Source organism: Nothobranchius furzeri, unplaced genomic scaffold (genome assembly GCF_043380555.1).
Source record: "Nothobranchius furzeri strain GRZ-AD unplaced genomic scaffold, NfurGRZ-RIMD1 Scf057, whole genome shotgun sequence".
In the NCBI taxonomy this organism is placed as follows: Eukaryota; Metazoa; Chordata; class Actinopteri; order Cyprinodontiformes; family Nothobranchiidae; genus Nothobranchius; species Nothobranchius furzeri.
Genome location: NW_027223074.1, coordinates 108931 through 127777, shown reverse-complemented (window position 1 = coordinate 127777; position 18847 = coordinate 108931). Strand labels below are relative to the sequence as shown.

The 18847-nt window shown below is 42.7% G+C and overlaps 1 protein-coding gene across 1 annotated transcript in view; it reads right to left on the bottom strand.

Moving 5' to 3' along the window:
- LOC139064860 (CUB and sushi domain-containing protein 3-like) overlaps positions 1–18847 on the bottom strand; it is a gene marked incomplete at its 3' end in the record, with an annotated part of 179952 nt that overhangs the window by 90805 nt on the left and 70300 nt on the right. The window contains exons 8-9 of the mRNA XM_070547853.1: positions 13657–13778; positions 69–172 (exon numbers count right to left, since the gene is read on the bottom strand). Coding sequence (XP_070403954.1) covers positions 69–172; positions 13657–13778 — 226 coding nt within the window. The remainder of the gene's footprint in view (positions 1–68; positions 173–13656; positions 13779–18847) is intronic.

The window sequence follows — 18847 nt, the reverse complement described above, 5'->3', positions numbered from 1 at the left end:
ATTCTGAAATTTTATTGTTACTCTAAACAAAATAACAAAACTTCTGTGCAGAGCGATGTAAAACTTACACTTGTAGAATAGTTGTAGGATCTCCCACCTCCCCTCCATCTCCGATAGTTAGCGTGTCGTACGCTATCTCCAGGTCAAACTCCTCAAAGTTGATCTGGATCACCTGAGATTAAACCCAAAACAAATTCACGTCGTTTGTAATGACAATCAATTAGTCATCTCTATTTGGCGTTCAATCCCATGGAAGAGTTCGGGTGATGGCTTATCAGAGCAGGACACACGTTCAAACTCAAGGTTTGTCGATAAAACTTTAACTTTCAATGAGCAGAATAATCTTTAACTGGAGATTCAAGCAATGGCGCCCCCAAGGGGTGGCCAGGGGTGGTCATGGCCACCCCTAGAAAATCGCTGCCCCTCCCTTAGCCACAGAATTGTACAAAAAAGGTAGTAAAGGTAAAGTAACATAGGTAAAAAGTGTTTTTTCTTATTTTATGGTCATAACTTTATTTTATTTGAATTCCTTGATTTGGTATTTTTCATATGCAATTTATTTTTTAAATGACAAAGCGTTCAAATCTTTCATGCAACGATACAAAAGTTTTTGTTTGAAAAGTTTACTGTCTGCTTAAAAATAGCCACTGAAATGCCAAGCATGATCAAAAATCACAGACAGTGAATAATGCTGGAGAAAATCGTACGGTAATTATTTCAACCTAAACCTTTATTTATTCTTGTGGGTATTGCTTATTTTCACATCACAGATATCGCTCAAACTATCCTTGACTGAAGGTGAATCATTCCAATTCTGCATCCCGCAGCATGGTATTATTTCAATCTGTGGCACAAGATGAAGAATGAGAGGGTTACCTACGCTCGGCACATGAAGCAGTGAGGAACAGCATGGAGCTCAGAACTCTGATCGGGAATTATTTAACCACACTTTCTGTTTCATCTAAGACCAGAGAGAAATGCATTTGGCAGAGGAGAAGAGAGAATGGTGGGAGGTTTAACTGAGAAGGGGGGAAAACGTGGAAAAGGACAGCAGAAAAGAGAAGTCGAGTGCTTTAATGAGAACATCTTTGATGCTAGGAATACTTCAAACTTGAATTTTGACGGCAGAAGATCAAAACCTGCATGTTGCTTCCTTTTTATTTGTCTTCTTATGATAAATTTTGTGATTTCCAGATTCATGGTGAGCTTCAGACCTGTCGGTCTCTTCTGTAATGTAAAGCCTCACCTGGCTACACATGATTAACTTTTTATTTGTTTTTGTTCTTTATTCTTAAAGGTACAGTCAATACCAGTAACCCTCAAGGATCTCACTTTCTTTGCCTGATTGCAGCAAATTAAGAAACCCTCATGGAGTGTGAAGGCAGCCACGACTCTGCTACCCTCATTTATGTTCACATCATCACATCAACAGACTCAGCTACAAGCTGGAAGATCTCCCCGCGCTGGAATGATGCCAATAGTGTGGTTGGGCTGAAAGTCAACATGGCCAATCCTGCTTCAAATTCTTGAAGAACAAGCCAAGCTGGTTTGGTAGGGTCCTACATCGCCAGTTGGCTACCGTCACACTCCCCCGTTGGGAAAATGGTGAGAAGCCACCATTAGCTACTGAAGTTACGCGTTTGCTCTGAGCAACTGTTCTCTCATGTTCTGTCACACAAAACCGGGAGCCAATGCCTTTTAGGTCTACATAAACTCTGCAAGAACTAATACCTTTGTTCTCTATCGGAGTTTTAAAAAGGAAGGATTTCATTTGAACACCTCTGGTTTCAGTTTACTTTCAGCTTCAAGGGTTCTATAACTCCCCAAGACACTTTACAACGCATCCAGTCAATTACCCACTTACACACATTCACACGCTAGTGGTGATGAACTACAATGTAGCTACAGCTGTCCAAGGGCACACTGACGGAAGAGAGGATGCCGTACCTGAAGGTGCACCAACACCACCAGGCAAACGAGGGCTACGAGTAGGACGCCAGCATCACTTCACCTGGACAGAACCCTACTGGTGCTGTGTCTCACACAAAGGGAGTTCCCAGAAGTTCTGCGCTTGAGTTTCTCTTCAAGTCTGAACCATCAAGACCAGGAAAAAAATCTTTGTCCGTTCTGCTTCTATTAAAACATAAAGCTGCTGTGCTTGATGTACGTTGTTACCGTGAACCTGAAGACTCTGCCTGACCCAATAAAGGCCGTCTATGTTCTGTGCCTTATTTACATCCACAGCTCTTGATTCGATATGAAAAATTCTACAGGAAGACGATACTGCCAACAGAACTAACATCGATAAACAAAAAGAAATTAAAAAGCATCTGCTCCAATCGTAGTTTTTTCTGTTTCACCCAGGAGCTTCGTCAGTTCTCGATCTTGGGAGCAGAGGTGGACTTAATTTTAACTGACATTACGTCAACGTGAGAAGCTTCAGCCACACTGAGCGCAGGCGGCATCAGCTCCTAATTTGACTGGAAAGAAGTTAAAAAAGGGGGCTTCAAAGGCACAGCAGCGATCTTCCTACTGCTGCACAGCTGACAGTCTCATCAGTGAGCGAGGTCGTGGATCAGATTGACACATCATTCAGTCCTTCTAAGACACACACGTGGCCTAACACACACACACACACACACACACACACACACACACACACACACACACACACAAATACACACACACACACACACACACAGATTCAGGGACAGCGTCAAACAGATTCAGGGATAGCTTCTTTCCCAGGGCGATCTCTATAGTGAATAAGCATAAAAACAATTAAAACTGCTTAGCGACTGTCAAGGTCACCGTCAACTTTTATGCTGCTATTCTAATGCCATTTTTTTTACATGATATTGTAGCTGCTATTCTGTATATAGTGTGCTATTTGGTATATATTGTACTTACTATTGTTTTGTTTTAGGGGACCTTTATATTTAGTAGTATTATTGTATTGTGCACCAAGGGAGTGGCACTCCAATTTCGTTGTATCCTGTACAATGACAATAAAGGCTATTATTATTATTATTGCACAAATAAGAAAACTGGCTCACAGAGACAGATTAATCCAACTAATAATATACACACCAATCAAACATAACCTTAAAAATGACGGTATAATCAACAATAATCCCTGGTTTTGCTTAGCTGATAACTCCCCGTGACTATTAAGCCTATAAACAAAACTCCGGCTTCAAACACATGAAGAATTAACAGTAAACAACTGTTTCATTGTGTCTCACCCCGGGTGTTCGATAGCAAAACTATTCCTTATTAATACAGTGAACGTACGCGTGCTCATTGAAAATTACTTTTGAAATTTAACAAATAACATTACTAATCTCATTTTGGGCGTGCATTTATTGTTGCCTCGATGGATTTATCACATGATCGTAGTCAACCACCACCAGAAGTTTCACAGGTTCTTTTAACGTGGTACAGCACGAAATAACCCCTACAGGGTTTTAAATGCTTTGCATCTGTAATTTTTTAAGAACATGCTGTTTACCACCTCTGATTTCATGCTAAAGTTTACATTGTGTTCTAGTCAAGAGACAATTCAAGTGGAATACACTACAAAGGAGATCGGATGTAGGTCTTGTTTAAGTTTCTTGGCCGTGTGCAGGAAGGGTCTTCGGTAGCAGTGTGTGTTGCAGCAGATCTGGATTACCGGGTTGTTCATGTTTCTGCTAACACTCAACTACCATTGCTCTTATTTGGTAAAGAACTGTAAACATGTAGTCTAGAATTCTGGACAGATTGAAGCAGAAGCGTCAGGACTTTGCTCTGCATGTCATTCTGACCATGCTCCCTCTGAGTCTTGTAATGCCAGTCACAGAACTGTTTAGTGGGCCAATCGCAGCGCTCTATTGTTTTGGTGGGCGAGACGTGATTACGACTGTTTGAAATAAAGATGCTGATGGTTTGAAACAGTGTTGGCATCAACTTTGGACTATTTAGACTTGGGTTTTTCTTTGAGTCAAGAGCAGATAGAGGTACTCAAGTCCTTTATTTGGGAAAAGGAAGTGTTTGTGTTTTCTTCGACAGAGTATGGCGGTCTGCCCCGATGACTGGCATCTGTAGCGGTGAGTACATCAGAGTTGCTGTTCGTTAGCATGCGGAGACAGTTTGAAAGACAACTGTAGATCCGGCCTCCCACAACTTGATCAGCTCCAGAATCGACTACTGCAATGCTTTTTACTTCGGTTTCTCATGGGCAACCCTCAGCAGGCTGCAGCTGATAGCTCGAATTTTGACTGACACCCCCAGACGTGAGCATATCACTCTGATTTTTCTGCCCTCCGTTGGCTGCCTGTACATCTGTGTCCCAGACAAGCTGGTTCCTAAAGTCAGAGACTCTCTTGGTCAGCTTGCTTCCCACACCAAACCTTCCGTCATGAATCTTGGCGTGACCTTTGACCCAGCTCTCACCCTGGACTATCATGCCAGTTCTCTTGTTCGCTCTTCCTTCTTCCATCTCAGGAACATTGCTAAGCTGAGTCCCATTCTGTCCCACTCTGAACTTGAGAAAGTTATCCACACCTTCATCTCCTCACGCTTAGACTACTGTAACTCTCTTTTCACGTGTCTGAGCAAAACCTCCCTGAACCGTCTGCAGGTGGTTCAGAACGCCTGTGCTCGGCTTCTGACCAAGTCCTCCAAACACACCCACATCACCCCGCTTCTCCTCCAACTTCATTGGCTGCCAGTCAATTTAAGGGTTCATTTCAAGATCCTGGTTCTGGTCTATAGGGCCTTACATGGACAAGCACCATCTTACATTGGTGATCTTCTTAGTCCCTACACCCCCAGCAGGTCCCTGAGGTCCAGTGATCAAAGCCTACTGGTTGTGCAGCACCAGGCTAAAGACCAAAGGTGACAGATCATCTGCTGCTGTGGCCCCCGGACTCTGGAACTCTCTCCCCCTGAGCCTGATGGGCCATTCCCATCTGTACCGGGTCGGCCCGGGCCGGGTAGCCCCACTCGGCCCCAGCCTGGCCCGGTTGATTCCACACATCCTTGTCTTAAGCCCATGTGGGCTGACCCACCAATCAGAGGCTTGCTCTAATGGAAGGTGTGAATGGGCTGATTCTACCCACCAATCAGAGGCTTGCTCTAATGGAAGGTGTGAATTTCTTGTCAGCAGTGGGCGTGTTGGCCCTGGTCGGCCTGAAGCAGTACCCCTCGGGAAGAGGGCCGAGAATGAGCCTTGGTTGGCCCGGGAAAATTCCAGGCCACCCAGATATGTAAACAACCTACGCTACCCGGCCCGGGCCGACCCGGTACAGGTGGGAATGGGGCTTGAGATCAGTGGACTCAATGGTCTCCTTTAAAAAGCAGCTGAAGACTCACTTGTTCAAGCTGGTTTTGGTGTGACCTTCATCTCACTCTCCATATATATGATGGCTGTGTTCTTTACTAAGGCATTATCTAATTTCTTCATTAGGAACATAAAGTGGGAAACAAGATATAAGTGTGACCATAACAGTTCTTGTATTTTGACACTTTCCCCAAATTTAAAAGCAAGATTTCATCAAACAAACATGAATTGTGTGCTGAACAAAATTATTTTCACAGCTTTTAAGTCAAATCAGGCCTCCAGATCCATGGTTACGTTGGCTGTAATGGTACAGCTTTCATTTTCAGCCGGCGGTAAACTCATGGGCCTTTTTCAGTCAGTCAAAATGATGTAGACACAAGAAGAATATAGTTAAATGCATTTATATCATCAAAATAAATGAAATTGGTTTGCCATGATGCTCCCGATGACTAAAACACTAGTTGGATTTAAGATTCCTGCAATAAAAACCAAATAGAATCAAAAGTGAATGGAAGTCTTGTTTCATTAACATGGTGAAAACCTTGTTGTGCGCAGAAAAGGGACAGAAAAAGGAACACACACTTGAAATAGCTTTTAAAAGAGCGTTTTATAAAGACCCTTATGGTGAGACAAAAGGCTAAACTCAGACCAAAAAAACTGTTGTTTTGTGATGTCATGAAGCTCTGGTAAGTTCCCGCCATTCAAAATGTCTCAAATACAACCTCCATCAAACCCAATGAGCCCCTACATTATTATTTAAAACACTGTTAGCCCAGCACAAGAACTCCCACATCCATTAAATGCATTGATCCATTTACTCAGTCACCAAGTGGTTAATACTTTAACCACTGAGGTTACTCTGTCTAAGCCTCACTATGAAGAGCGTCTTTGGTTTGTTGCTTGTTTGTGTTTTACTAACTCAGGCTTGTAACCAGCTAAACTGCAGTGATGGTCAACGAGAACCACCCTTTTTCAAACAGATCTACCAGGTAAAATACCAGACTGAGAATGCGTCGTATCTGGACACGGGTGACAGAAACAAGCAGGTTTTATACTCTGAGTCAGAAAACAACGACAACCTCGTTTCTCCACTCAGTAAACAACAGAGAGGTGAAATTGTTCCATCTATCTCCTGGTGCACATCTTTTATAGAGCATCCTAATGCCACATCAGCACCGTTCACACAGCATTAAACACAGCTAGGGTTGGACTACGTTACCCTGTTTATACATTTGTTTAGGGCTGAAACGATTCCTCGAGTGCCTCGAATAATTCGAGTACAAAAAATCCTCGAGTCAAATTCTCTGCCTCGAGGATTCGTTTAATTCATATTTAATTAATTCGTGGCTTTGCAGTCGCCCGTGGTCATGTTTCACCCGGACTGAAATAAGTGACGCACATGCCCACTGGACTGCACACGAGAGTAGCGAATGTAACTTAACTTTCTCTTAAGCCATGGCGGACAACGTGGACCCCGGTGGAGTGCGAAAAAGACAGAAAATGTCAAGATGTGGGACCATTTTTCACGTCGTTAGGCGGAAAACGTAGTCCAGTATAAATACTGTAAAATGGATTAAGCCTACCACAACACCACATCCTCCGTGCTGCAGCACCTGTAAATGTCACTTCTGCAAGCGGACTCGGAGCCTCTACAAGATAATGCTTTTTAGCCTGTTTTTCTATATATTCTGCGGACACTGTGCAACTTTTTCGTTGTAGCACTCAGTTTCAGCTCACACCGTACGTCTGGTAGCAACACGTCGGACTTAAAATGTGCTTAAAAATAGCAGTTTTTACACAAAACGTCGGACTATTTATTGTGTTGTTATTGATGTTTGCTGTCCTTCGGGATTGCTGCAGGAGGACATGGGTATTTATGAGAGGAAAACGAAAGAAAGTAAATAAATGTTTTGTGATCAGTATAATTTGACAAAACCACGGCAAACATGCTTTCTCGACAATCCTTGTTATTGTGTGAGAAAAAAAGTGTTGAAATTAAAACGGACGTGTGTTAATAGGGAACAGCCGGCGAGCTGTTTGCACATGCACTGTGAGCGGTTCTGGTTCTGTTTGGGCCGCAGCCGCTCGCAGCGCTACTTCAACAGTTATCCTCCTAGTTTTTGTCTGGCTTGCAGGCTAGCAGATTCTCGCATGAGGGGGAAATCGGCTCAGGTTGTGTACTTATTTTTTGCACAGCCATTTGTTTACTGTGAAGTAAAGTTGAAGTGCTGAAGTTTTGCAAACTAATTTGAATAAAACTTGAAGAATAACTGGCAACTGCTTGCTCATTTTAACAGGTCTTTCATAATTATAACATGCTATTTGATATAATGGTTTACAAATACAAAAGGGTAATTTATTAGAGTACTCGATTAATCGAAAAAAATATTCGATAGAGTACTCGATTACAAAAATATTCGATAGCTGCAGCCCTACATTTGTTCCTCTAGAGAAGCTGCAATCGAGTCGACTCAGATTGGAGCCTCATTAGTGACAATGTGTTGTTTAATGCGTATTTCTGTTTTCCTTGTTGTGTTTGCAGCAGCGAGACTCTAAACTGAAAATTTTTCCATAATTGAGTGGGGGTGGGGGTGGGGGGTGGGGGGGGGGTAAATGCCCATCAATCCCACTTCTTTTGGATCCTTGCTGCTATTCCGCCTCTCTCCACTAATTGGCTGCTGCATTTCTTCTCCATATCCATCTGTGGCTTCTAGCCGATGAGGCGACAGAATTAAATTTCTGCTTGATAAAGCACTTTCTTTGGTTGTCGTGGTGACAAAGTAAGGGAGTCTCTTCTCTACTCATTTCTTGATAAATGATGTCAGGATTCCTTGTAGTCACAGCAGCTAAGCAAACATGTGAATCTCCTGCTGAGAGGAGGCCCACGCTGACAGGGCAAGTGGAAAAACCGTTCTTCTGTGATGGTGACGCAGCAAACTCATCACTCTCGTTGGACATGCTTTTTCCTAAACATGACAGAAGAAATATTCTCTGGGCAGTTGGTTGATCCCCCAAATCTGCTCTGCGTCTCACTTATTCTGCAGTGTTAATAAACCAAGAGCCTTCTTTTCTCATCAGTGCTGAGCCAAAATTAGGAGAAAAAGATGCGTACCACATAGTGTTGCTATGCAACAATGGCGCTATAGATGCATTTAATCCACAGTGTACGTATGACCCTGCTCCCCAAAATGCACTGCAAGTAAAGGGAAGCTGGATCTGCAGTTTTGTTTTTCTTTACTTGTGGCTCAATAATGTCTACATTCCTGCGAGGCACTCTAAAATAGTCTGTTCCAAGATTCGTCTACATTTGTATTAGAGGGCGACGGTGGCACAGGAGTTAAGTGCTCGCGCCGTAATCGGAAGGTTGCAGGTTCGAGCCCCGCTCAGTCTGTTGCTGTCATTGTGTCCTTGGGCAAGACACTTAACCCACCTTGCCTGCTGGTGGTGGTCGGAGGGACCGGTGGTGCCAGTGCTCGGCAGCCTCGCCTCTGTCAGTGCGCCCCAGGGCAGCTGTGGCTACACTGTAGCTCATCCCCACCAGTGTGTGAATGGGTGAATGACTGATTATGTTGTAAAGTGCCTTGGGGGGTTCCAGGACTCTAGAAGGCACTATATCAAATACAAGCCATTTACCATTTACCATAGACAGCGTCATAGTCGCCATGTTGTGCTCTCTGTTCCAACAAAAACCTCTTACAGACTTAACCTAACCCTAAACCAGAGATCAGAGGTGTTCCTGCTTCTGAAACCAGAAGCTAGTCAGAGCAGAGCAGAAAACGGCATTATATGGAGGATATGGTCGTACTCATTATTACTTCCTGATATTCTAGGTTTAATGTCCAGGAAACAGTAGAACGTCTTAGTGGAAGCTAACTGTTAGCATTAGCAACTCCACCACATGGCAGAACTCCTCCAGGCTTTAGTTATTTGTGGAGATAAAACATCAATGATGCAAAGCAGAGTCAGTGGTAAAGGCACTGTTGTTTAATCTGAGGCGAGGTGTCCCAACATCAGGAAATAAGTCTCCAAATCCTGTCGTGTTAAGCTCCTCCTCTGGCTGACTCGTACTTCCTGAAACGGGTGCATCAGAGACCCACTTATAAGGCACTCATTCCTACTCGAGACCACTGCAAATGTAGTGATTAAATGAGTGAAATACATCATAAACACAATAATGTGTTTATTTACTGAAAACACTGAAAATAGAAACTTTCACAAGAAAAAAAAGGCAAAAGCAAATTGGGGATGGAGCGGGGGATTAATGGGTGATAATAATAGCACACTGAAAAGAGAAGAGAAGAGAACTCCAGTAATGGCCATCCCGTTCTACTATCCTCAAGGTTAAATGGGAACAGGAGAGAATGAATTGGCTCTAAAGGCTCATTCTGCCAAAACTAAATGAAGCAATAACATCAGAGAGCTATAGAACTCCATTAACACTTAACCTGAGAAAGAAGGAGCCGAGGGATGGAACGAAAGGAGGAGAAGAAATAGGGCTTACAAACACACGTAGAAGAAAAGATGGGCTACAAAACCGCGTGTCTTTTTATCTTCGGGGCATAAGGAGACAGTAAGAAATGTGCAAATGGGTGCAACGGGCAGAGATGCAAGTGAAACGATGAAAAACAGTATTTTTCTCTCCCTTCTTGTGCTCTCGTTCCTCCCCCTTTCTCCATAGTAGTTTAATGGTTTCAGCCTGAGCTCCTTAATGAAGAATCTGGGTAATTCTAAGGACAGAGCCTCCGGGAGTGAAGTGGGAGGAGAGCTGGTACGCAAAAAAAGGGAAAAGAGGGATCAGGCCTGGAAAACACAGCAAGAGGGTATAAGATGAAACGGCACGAGCTGGAAAAAGAAAAAAGCTGTTTCTGTTAGAGGCGGGATCAGCTGAGGCTATTCAATTACCCCAGATTTGTTCTTCTAGCTGCTCGGGCGTCCCTCACGCTCTCTCATCTGGTAGCTTTTCTTTCCAAACAGCTGACCAGCCTCCAGTTTGCTAAGCTGCTCCTCGTTGTCTCAATATCGGTGTAATGGAGAACAGCTCTTTACAGCGGGGGTGCCAGGCAGACGGCGCTCCCATTCTGCTTTGGCAGTTGTTGCTTGTTACCTGTTGTCCGCTTGCCAGTTTCCCACAGCGCATTTGTCTCTGCCACCTGCCCAACCCGAGCACGCTCTTTTCAAAACCCAATAAGTTTCATCACCACGTGACGTGTCCCTCTCCACGATTTCACGCTGAGCTCAAATATTTGAGCCGAAAAGCGACATGGGGATATAAACGCTTAAAACCAGCTTGGCACCAACTGTGAGTAAAGCCGTTTCCACTGATAGAGACCGTGGCCACTCCAAATAAATAGTTTTTAATGTTTAAAAAGGAAAAATAAGAGTTTTTTTTGTCCATTCCCCAACAGCTTGGATCTAATATCTAGCCGCATCATTTCCATACAGAGTCCATCAAAAAAATGGGGGCGTTAGCATATGAAGCTAATTTTGAGTAACAATTTGCTTTATTATGCGATCGTGTTTCGATTATTCTGTATAATAAACTCCATAAATTAATTTGAAATCTGGAAATGGTCTTTAACAGAATAGCAGTGAAAAGCACCGACAGTATCAGGGATAATAACTCAAGTCTAGGGACATTTATTCCTATTACTGTTACAGTGAAAGTGACTCTTCACGTTGTGTTAGACAAATGAAAGTCAAAGGGAATTTGGTAATTATGTTGATTTCATGTCTGTTCCTTTATCTTCTCTTCTTAAAACCTTCGTCTGTCTTCCGTCTCACGGAGTCTCCCAGACTTTCGCTGATTAATGTGACGAAAGTTGGTTTATTATGCAGATTTTCAGTTACCATAGGATATTTCTTAAATCACTTTGAGATTTCTAGAATCAAAAATATTTGTCTATAGATCATTTCAAACCAGGGCGTTATAAAAAGTCCGTTAGTTTCTCCACAGAGTGGCTAAAACAATGTCTTTGCACTAAAAAACAATGCTTTGTTTGTGGCAACCTCATCAACAAACACAGTGGCCAAAGGTGGAGGTCATTTTTAAAATGACTTAAAGAGACGACGTGTGGTTTTTACCATTAATCTCTGGAAATATCCATTGAAATGTTGAAAATGAATGAATTGTTGTCCAGTTGTTGAAAAATATTGGCGGCTTCGTAACATAACCATAAAAATTTGGGCGGGAGTCTCTGCGCGATAACATATTAGACGCAATGTTCCTTTCTATGGGAGCCTGTAAGGACAAAATGCATTTACTGATTTGTAACAAAGGGTTACCAAACTTTCATCGATCGCAAACGTTGTTTCACACATTGGCCTCTTCACCCGTTGCCACTGATGAAAAGGAGTCTGTTGTAGTTTTTTGCTGGAGGTTGAACAATCTGGTGAAATACTCGCAGAAAAAGTGTGCTCCCAGGTATAATGTGTATGAGTACATAGATACTGATCTGGTGTAAATCAGATTTAAAATGGATCATTGCAGGAACAATATTCATTTTAACGCCATCCTTGATGATTTAAACATCTTGTTCATTCAACACGTGATTATTTCAACTTATAAGTTGTAAAGTCACGTAGGAACTTCGAGGAGGTTGACATTTATTCCTAGTAGGGATGGACGACATATCGGCATCAATATCGGTATCGGCCCATGTTAGTTTTTTTTAACATATCGGTATTGGTTCGATAAATAAAATTGGGCTGATATTATCAAGCGATATTTTTTCCATCTTGTCACCATTTGTTTGCCTGTTTCGGGGGGGGTGGGGGGGGATGTATAATGGTTTAGTCATGTGAACAGTGAATGAAATCATCTCAGAAGCGTAAATGTGTGTGTTGTGTGTACATAATAACGCAAATTCAGATTTCAGATTTGTATCACATTGATGGGGCATGTGGCCTGCAACTACTGAGGATCCATCCTATGACCTCTGGACCGTAGACAACCCCTCTACCGGTTCAGCCACAGATGCCACCTCCAGTACCAACAACCAGAAAAAACAAAACAATACTAAGTTTAAGTTACCTTGTATGATCCACCTATCCAACTCAAGGTGTTTGATTCTAAACGGATGCCAACCTCTTTAATGTACGGGGCTCTACACATTTATAGGCACCTGATGAACTCTGCTTTGATGAATGCCATCTAAGACGTGCTCTGCACAAGGCGGTGTAGGGTGGTAAATGGCATGATTCAGTCCAGCGCGTCATCCTGTAGACATGATGTCGGATAAAAGTGTTGTATGTGACATGGATGTGATGTAGTGAGTGACATCCCAGTGTGTGATATGGTACTACCAGAAAAGGACTGTATAAATGTCTTGATGTAGCTTGAGACTATCTGAGCTTCATTATGGTCAATGTGTTGAGCCATTTCCATTATCATTCAAAACACATAAACATACATTTTGGACTCATGTCTATCACAAGTGCACACACACTGGGAAGAGTGTAGAAGCGTATTAGTAAGCTAACCTTCGGCAGTCACACGGTGTAGCCTTGGATGGAGAATGTATTGCTGTAGGCCATAAACCAGAGGCCTTGGGTGGTGACAGAGAGAGCTCCGTGTGTGGGACTTTAGGAGTGAAGCTTTTTATTTTTATTTCTTTTTTGTTTTTAGGAAAGTCACGGAATGCTGAGGGTAGCAGAAAACACAACATTTTCAACACACGCATACGTGTAGAGGCGTTGTGGTGCTTGCGTGGAAGTGTCAGGACAGCTCTGTCATGCTGATGCAGGTGTTGCCCTTGACGACAGTGCAGTCACCACAGAGACCTGGCGCTGAACGAGGATGCATTTCAGAATACCAATCAGATTCCTCCTGGGTCACAGAGCGACCGGGTTTACATCAATCACATTTCCAACATCGACCCCTTTGTTGGATTAACTCATCTCACAGAATTCGACACCAGCCTGTTTTATTTGTGTAAAATATTCAACCCCATACATTAGAGCCACTAAAACACGGCAGAATAAACAAGCTCATTTCAGAAAGGCAGAACCTATGCTGTCAGGCATGGCTCTCGCTGGATCCGTCAGAGCTGTTCCGACTAGTTTAATATTTCAGAGGCCTCACTTTCACCCCACTTAACCTGCAGGCACAGACTTCTCCTTTTGGTCACTCTTATTATCCCTAATTCCCATCCTGCATAAAAAGCAGGACATCCAACTCTCACGCTCCGAGTGTGAGACACGCGGATGTCGTTCTTGTGATTGCATGAACAAATGGTCAAGTTAAAACAGCAAACAACGTTTTGTTAATTAGATACATATTTAGACTACGTTTGTTAGACATATCGCATTAAAAAGGCAAGGAGAGTGGGATTTACCTTGTTGGGATTCGACGCCGTAATTATCCACACACACTGTGCATTGCTGTCATACTGGATTGGGAAGTTGGGAGATGTAAAAGTCCCTGAAGGCCCCTGAAGATTACTGCCACAAGTCTTCACTGTAAAAAGAAACAAATACACATAATGACATTGTTACTGAAGGCTGCTGTAGATTTAGCAGGGGCATTAGCAAAAGCAATCGTACTCCGTTGAGTCACCAGCGCTACAACGCGGCGACAATTACCTTTATAATTAAACCATTTAGGTGACGCTCAGTCTGAGACTCTCGTAATAAACCCGAACGGAAATTCATGACATTTGTCAGTCTCAGTAAAAGTTTGGTGAAGAACAATTAAAAGTGACATCCATACATATGAGAGCTGAGAGGAAAGTCAGTAAGTGTACAGGAAGGAAGGAGATGAGACAACTCGAGAGCACCGAGGAACGAGAAGAAGAACAGAAGGTCACATAGATGGTATTGATACCGTCAGCAACATCTCCCCAGATAACACTACTTAATTGGAAGCTACTGGCTCAGAAATACCACAGGATTAGCAAGAGTTGTGTTATTGACTGATAAAACATTGACCAGCTGTTTACTCTAAATATCCACTCAAAATCAACTATTTTCAAGTGTCATTCGGGTTATAATTGAGTTCTTTCTTCAATAAATAATGGAGTTAACAGGTAGCCATCTATATGTAACCCTCACACAATGTTGCAATGATCTTCATTAGTTCTCAAAGTATGCAAATCAACGAGTCAGCGGTTGCTGCACTAAACTGTAGGTCAAAAGCTGTAAACCGGTAGCCTGGCCTGCCGGATTCGTCCTCTGTCTATTCTACATAGAGGACGAGTCTGGATCCGCCCACCATGAGGGGCGGGACTAGCCAGCTCAAAAATAACCAATCAGAAAAAAGGTGGATATGACGACTGGATGTTGTTTTTTATCGGTAGTCAAAGATGGCGTCTGGTGACGGTGCAAACATCTTACTTTAGCAGAAAGGCTTTTAGCGCTTCTTCTTCTTGTTTTTGGTTTTAAAGACATGTCCAAGTCATTTAGAGCAGAGGAAAGAGCCGCAGCGAACTCAGACGCCGTCTTTGTTGTTTATGAAAAGCTGAGCGAGGTGTGTGACTTACGATACTCAGCGCTGATTAGCCCGGTTAAAATTCTCAGGTGGTGGAGTTATTTTAGTAGGAGCGTTACCAGGTCGCGTGCTTCCCATAAGAAAGCACTGGCGTGGCGGGCCAGGTCAGTCATTTCTGTGCCTTTTAAGACATTAAATGTCAAGTAACATTTTTTTTCTTGTGGTGACAATTGGATTGTCTCAAAAAATTAAGTATGTCTGTGTTTCGCTAAAGAAAACAAAAGTTTATATTATTTAGCAGTCAGTGAATTCATTCATTCATTCGTTCATTCATTCATTCATTCATTTACAGCACACCATACTACCACCAGTCAAGTGTTGCACCCTAAAAACAGATAACATCATAAACTATAAAATATTACAAGAGGAGACTTCCCAAAATCATCGCCAAAATAAAAGCATAAAGGCAAAAGATAAAAACAGTAAAAGCAAAGAAGCAAAAGACCGTTAAGCAGATTATGCCACAAATGATTCCAGCTTTAGCCTTCTGTGCTAATTGCAGCCGTGACAGCGAGGGCTAACAGCCCAGCATACGGGGTGTTACAGCAGTCGAGGTAGAGTAGAGACACAGGTGACCGTCACTAGATCCTTCCTAGAAAGCAAAGGCCTGACCAAACCGGCACAGATGTATCATTCTTAACTAACACCTCAGCAAATTTCTGCTCAACCCGTTTGGTTGATGCTGCATTTAGCTTTTAGGCAGCAGGCCATTACAAAGCTGTACTTGCTTATGTTATGTTGAAATTTTCTTCAGAAACTCCTAAAATTAAATTACAACAAGCAATAAGGCTGGTGTTACATTCAGTGGGGTGTTGAATGTGACACATCCTAAGCGTTGGATAAGCCAACTAAGCCTTCATTAGGCTCTGCGCTCTGACTGGATGTGGCAGAGGCGCTGCTCGTCTGTCCTTGGGTCGTCCTGTTCGACTTGGGAGGTAATTTTCTGGTTGGTTTGAAGCAGAGTTTGTTCCTTAATGAGTTTGTTCAGTGGCAGGCCATAAGAATACGTACAGTCACACAAACACACAGCAAACAAATGAGGATAAGTGTTATCAGCACAAGTGCACCAGAAAGGCGTGTACTACAGAAATGCACCTAACAATCTGGAAAAATTGGGCCTAAATATAAATTTAGTAGACCTAGATCATACGTCAGATCTCCAGAAATAAACTCTTCCAAGCAGTCCCAGTCACATCATCACTCTTAAGGCTGCCACTTTGACTTAGTGGTCAGGGTGAAGAGAAAGGGACGAATAAAAGAAACATACCACGGTGTGTTTGAGTTTTTTTCACTGTGGGTGTAATGGAGTGTATCCGCGAGGTGCTGTAAGAGTGTCAGAACAAGCACAAGCCCCTTTAGAGACAGCCTTGTTTCGCTCTTGCCTCAGTTACCGTGATTCCCCGTCTCTCCGTATACCGGATCCGATTCCCTCCCGACCCATCCCATCCAACTCAGCCCAGCTGATTCCTCTAATTCTCACAGAGTGTCTTCCGCTGACCTTCCCTCGCGCTTGGCTCGTTGCGATTTATACACTGGCAGATATGCAGAGATAAAGCCAGCACATGCCTGAGTAGGAATGATTTATCCGCACGTCTCCAGAAGTATGTGTGCCTTTGTAAGCATGCGTGTGCTTTGACAGCTCAATCAGCGTGTCCTGAACAAATGGCCGGCCCGCCTCTGTGCCAACAGCAGAATGGGAACCATGTTGCTACTGCGAGTTATCACCAGAATTACCAGAAAGGCTAACGCACCATAATTTATATTAAAACTTCATAAATCTTTCAAGCTGCATCTGAGAGTCCTTTGATTTGTCTTTCTTTATTTAAAATTTTGTTCCTTATATCTTTTTGCTCACCAAGGTGTACAAGCTGCAGGTCACTTTTTTCATAAAATGGACAAATCTATGAGGTAAATGACCAAGACTGTTAAGGATCAACCTTTGGTTAGAAGTGGTTTCTATGGTCAGACGTTTTGAGAGTGACACAAGGTTTGGTTTGTCATAATATTTGGTGCTTTGATGGTTTTAGGTGTATTTGTACGGTGCACTGAGGTTTAAAACTGGTATAGTGACTCTACAGAACAAGCTAGGTTTTGAACACTCACCCCTCCCCTCTGGTATCCTTCTTGAAACGCCTCTGTCGGAACCGGAAACCCACATTGTCGGAGGAAACAAGATAGTGCTAAACACCAGTCACCGTTTTCTACTTCCAAACGTCTTTTGTTGTCAGTGACTCTAAATGCAGTTTTGTTGAATTTCCCTCTGGGATTAATAAAGTATTTTTGAATTTGAATTTGAGACTCTGGTAGTTTGTCCTTGAAGTGGTAGCAGCCGGCTGTTTCTCCTTCTCTGGTATTATTTAGCTGCAAACCTCTCACACCAGTGGTGTTATGTAGTTAAATATGCAAGTGCGTAATGAATGGAGGACCTAGGGAAGTGCAAAGGTTCTGCGAGACCGACAACCGGATGGTCCAATAGTTGCTTTTAGTCTGAAACGAGTCATTGGCGGAGGTGTTTTATTTATTTTTTTCCACAATATATTTATAGCTATACTCTGTTAGAATGTTATTAAGGGGCAGAACTTTGCTCTAGCAGCTTTAATTCCAAGACCATTTTAGTACTGATGGTCTGTTCTTAAACCCTCACCATGGTGTGTTGTGAATAAACATCTGGGCCAAATTTAGACTGTGGAAGTTCATTCCAGCATAATCATTGCTTAGATTTCGTCAAAATGTGTAGGTTTTTGTTTCACCTACCTTTAGGACAGAACACACATTTTCAGTGGAATTATGGCCTGGGCGTTTTGGTTCCTGAGCTTCTTGGATACCATTTTAATCTTATGGAAACATGTTCTAAGTCTTGTACAACACCAAAATGTGTGGAGGGTTGGGATAAGTTGCTCTTAAAAGAGACACTATGCAACTTTTTCATATTTTTAAATCATTTCCTCGAGTCAGTATGTGCTAAAATTACCCCTTTACAGGGTTAATGAAAGGCCCCCTGTGGCCAGAATATTCCACCTGCAACTTTAGAGTTGTTGGCCCGGTCTGTTGCACCTGGCGCTGCAGTCTGCTTCCAGCATGTTTCCTGCATGTTTTAGATCAGGAGTGGGGAACCCTGGTCCTCAAGGGCCGGTACCCTGCATGTCTTTGCTCCAACACTTCTGATTCAGCGGTTGATTCACCTGTTCAGCAGCTCATCAAGCTCTGCAGAAGCCTGTTAATCACCTGCTGATTAAAATCAGGTGTGTTGAAGCAGACTTGAAACTAAAATATGCTGGATACCGGCCCTCGATGAACCAGGGTTCCCCACCCCTGTTTTAGATCGTGAACACAGCTGAGTGATGAATCACTGCTGTAGACACTAATGAAGGCTAAGGAGACATTTCAACTGTTAGATTAAGGTGTTAAAAAGACAAACGCACAGCGAGGAGAGGAGTTTTGTGTTTGGTTTTACTAAACGGACACCAGGGAGTGCTAAAAGCAAGCCCAAACTGCCTCGTCTCCCTTTATTCACCACTGTGTTTTGATGCCTTAAACCAGGGGTGTCAAACATGCGGCCCGCGGGCCAGATCCGGCCCGCGAGATGGTTGTGTAAACTTTATTTTCATACTTTACAATGTAGAGTGAAAATAAACTTATCTTTGTGAGCAAGTTTCCTCTGTAATGAGTATAAATAAAACAAAGCTGCGCTCAAGGCTCACACAAGAACTTGAATCACATCCTGAAGTTGGCTACCACTCAGGATGTGACTTCTGATGTTGAGTTGCTGGTGAAAGCTAAAAGATGTGAAGTAAAATGAGTCAAATATACTTTAAGTGCTGCATAAAACTGATCTAGCCATGTGATCTGTAAGCTCTTTGAATCACTATGTTTTTTTAATTTATTGATTTTTTTTTCTTCGAATTTTCAAGTACACTTCAGGTGTTGTACTTGTACTATTTTGAATATACTGTCCTCAGGCTCCAGCTTTGTTTTATATTGATTGTATTAAAACAAAGAAAACAATCTGAAGTTGTTTTTAATTTACCAGTCCGGTCCAC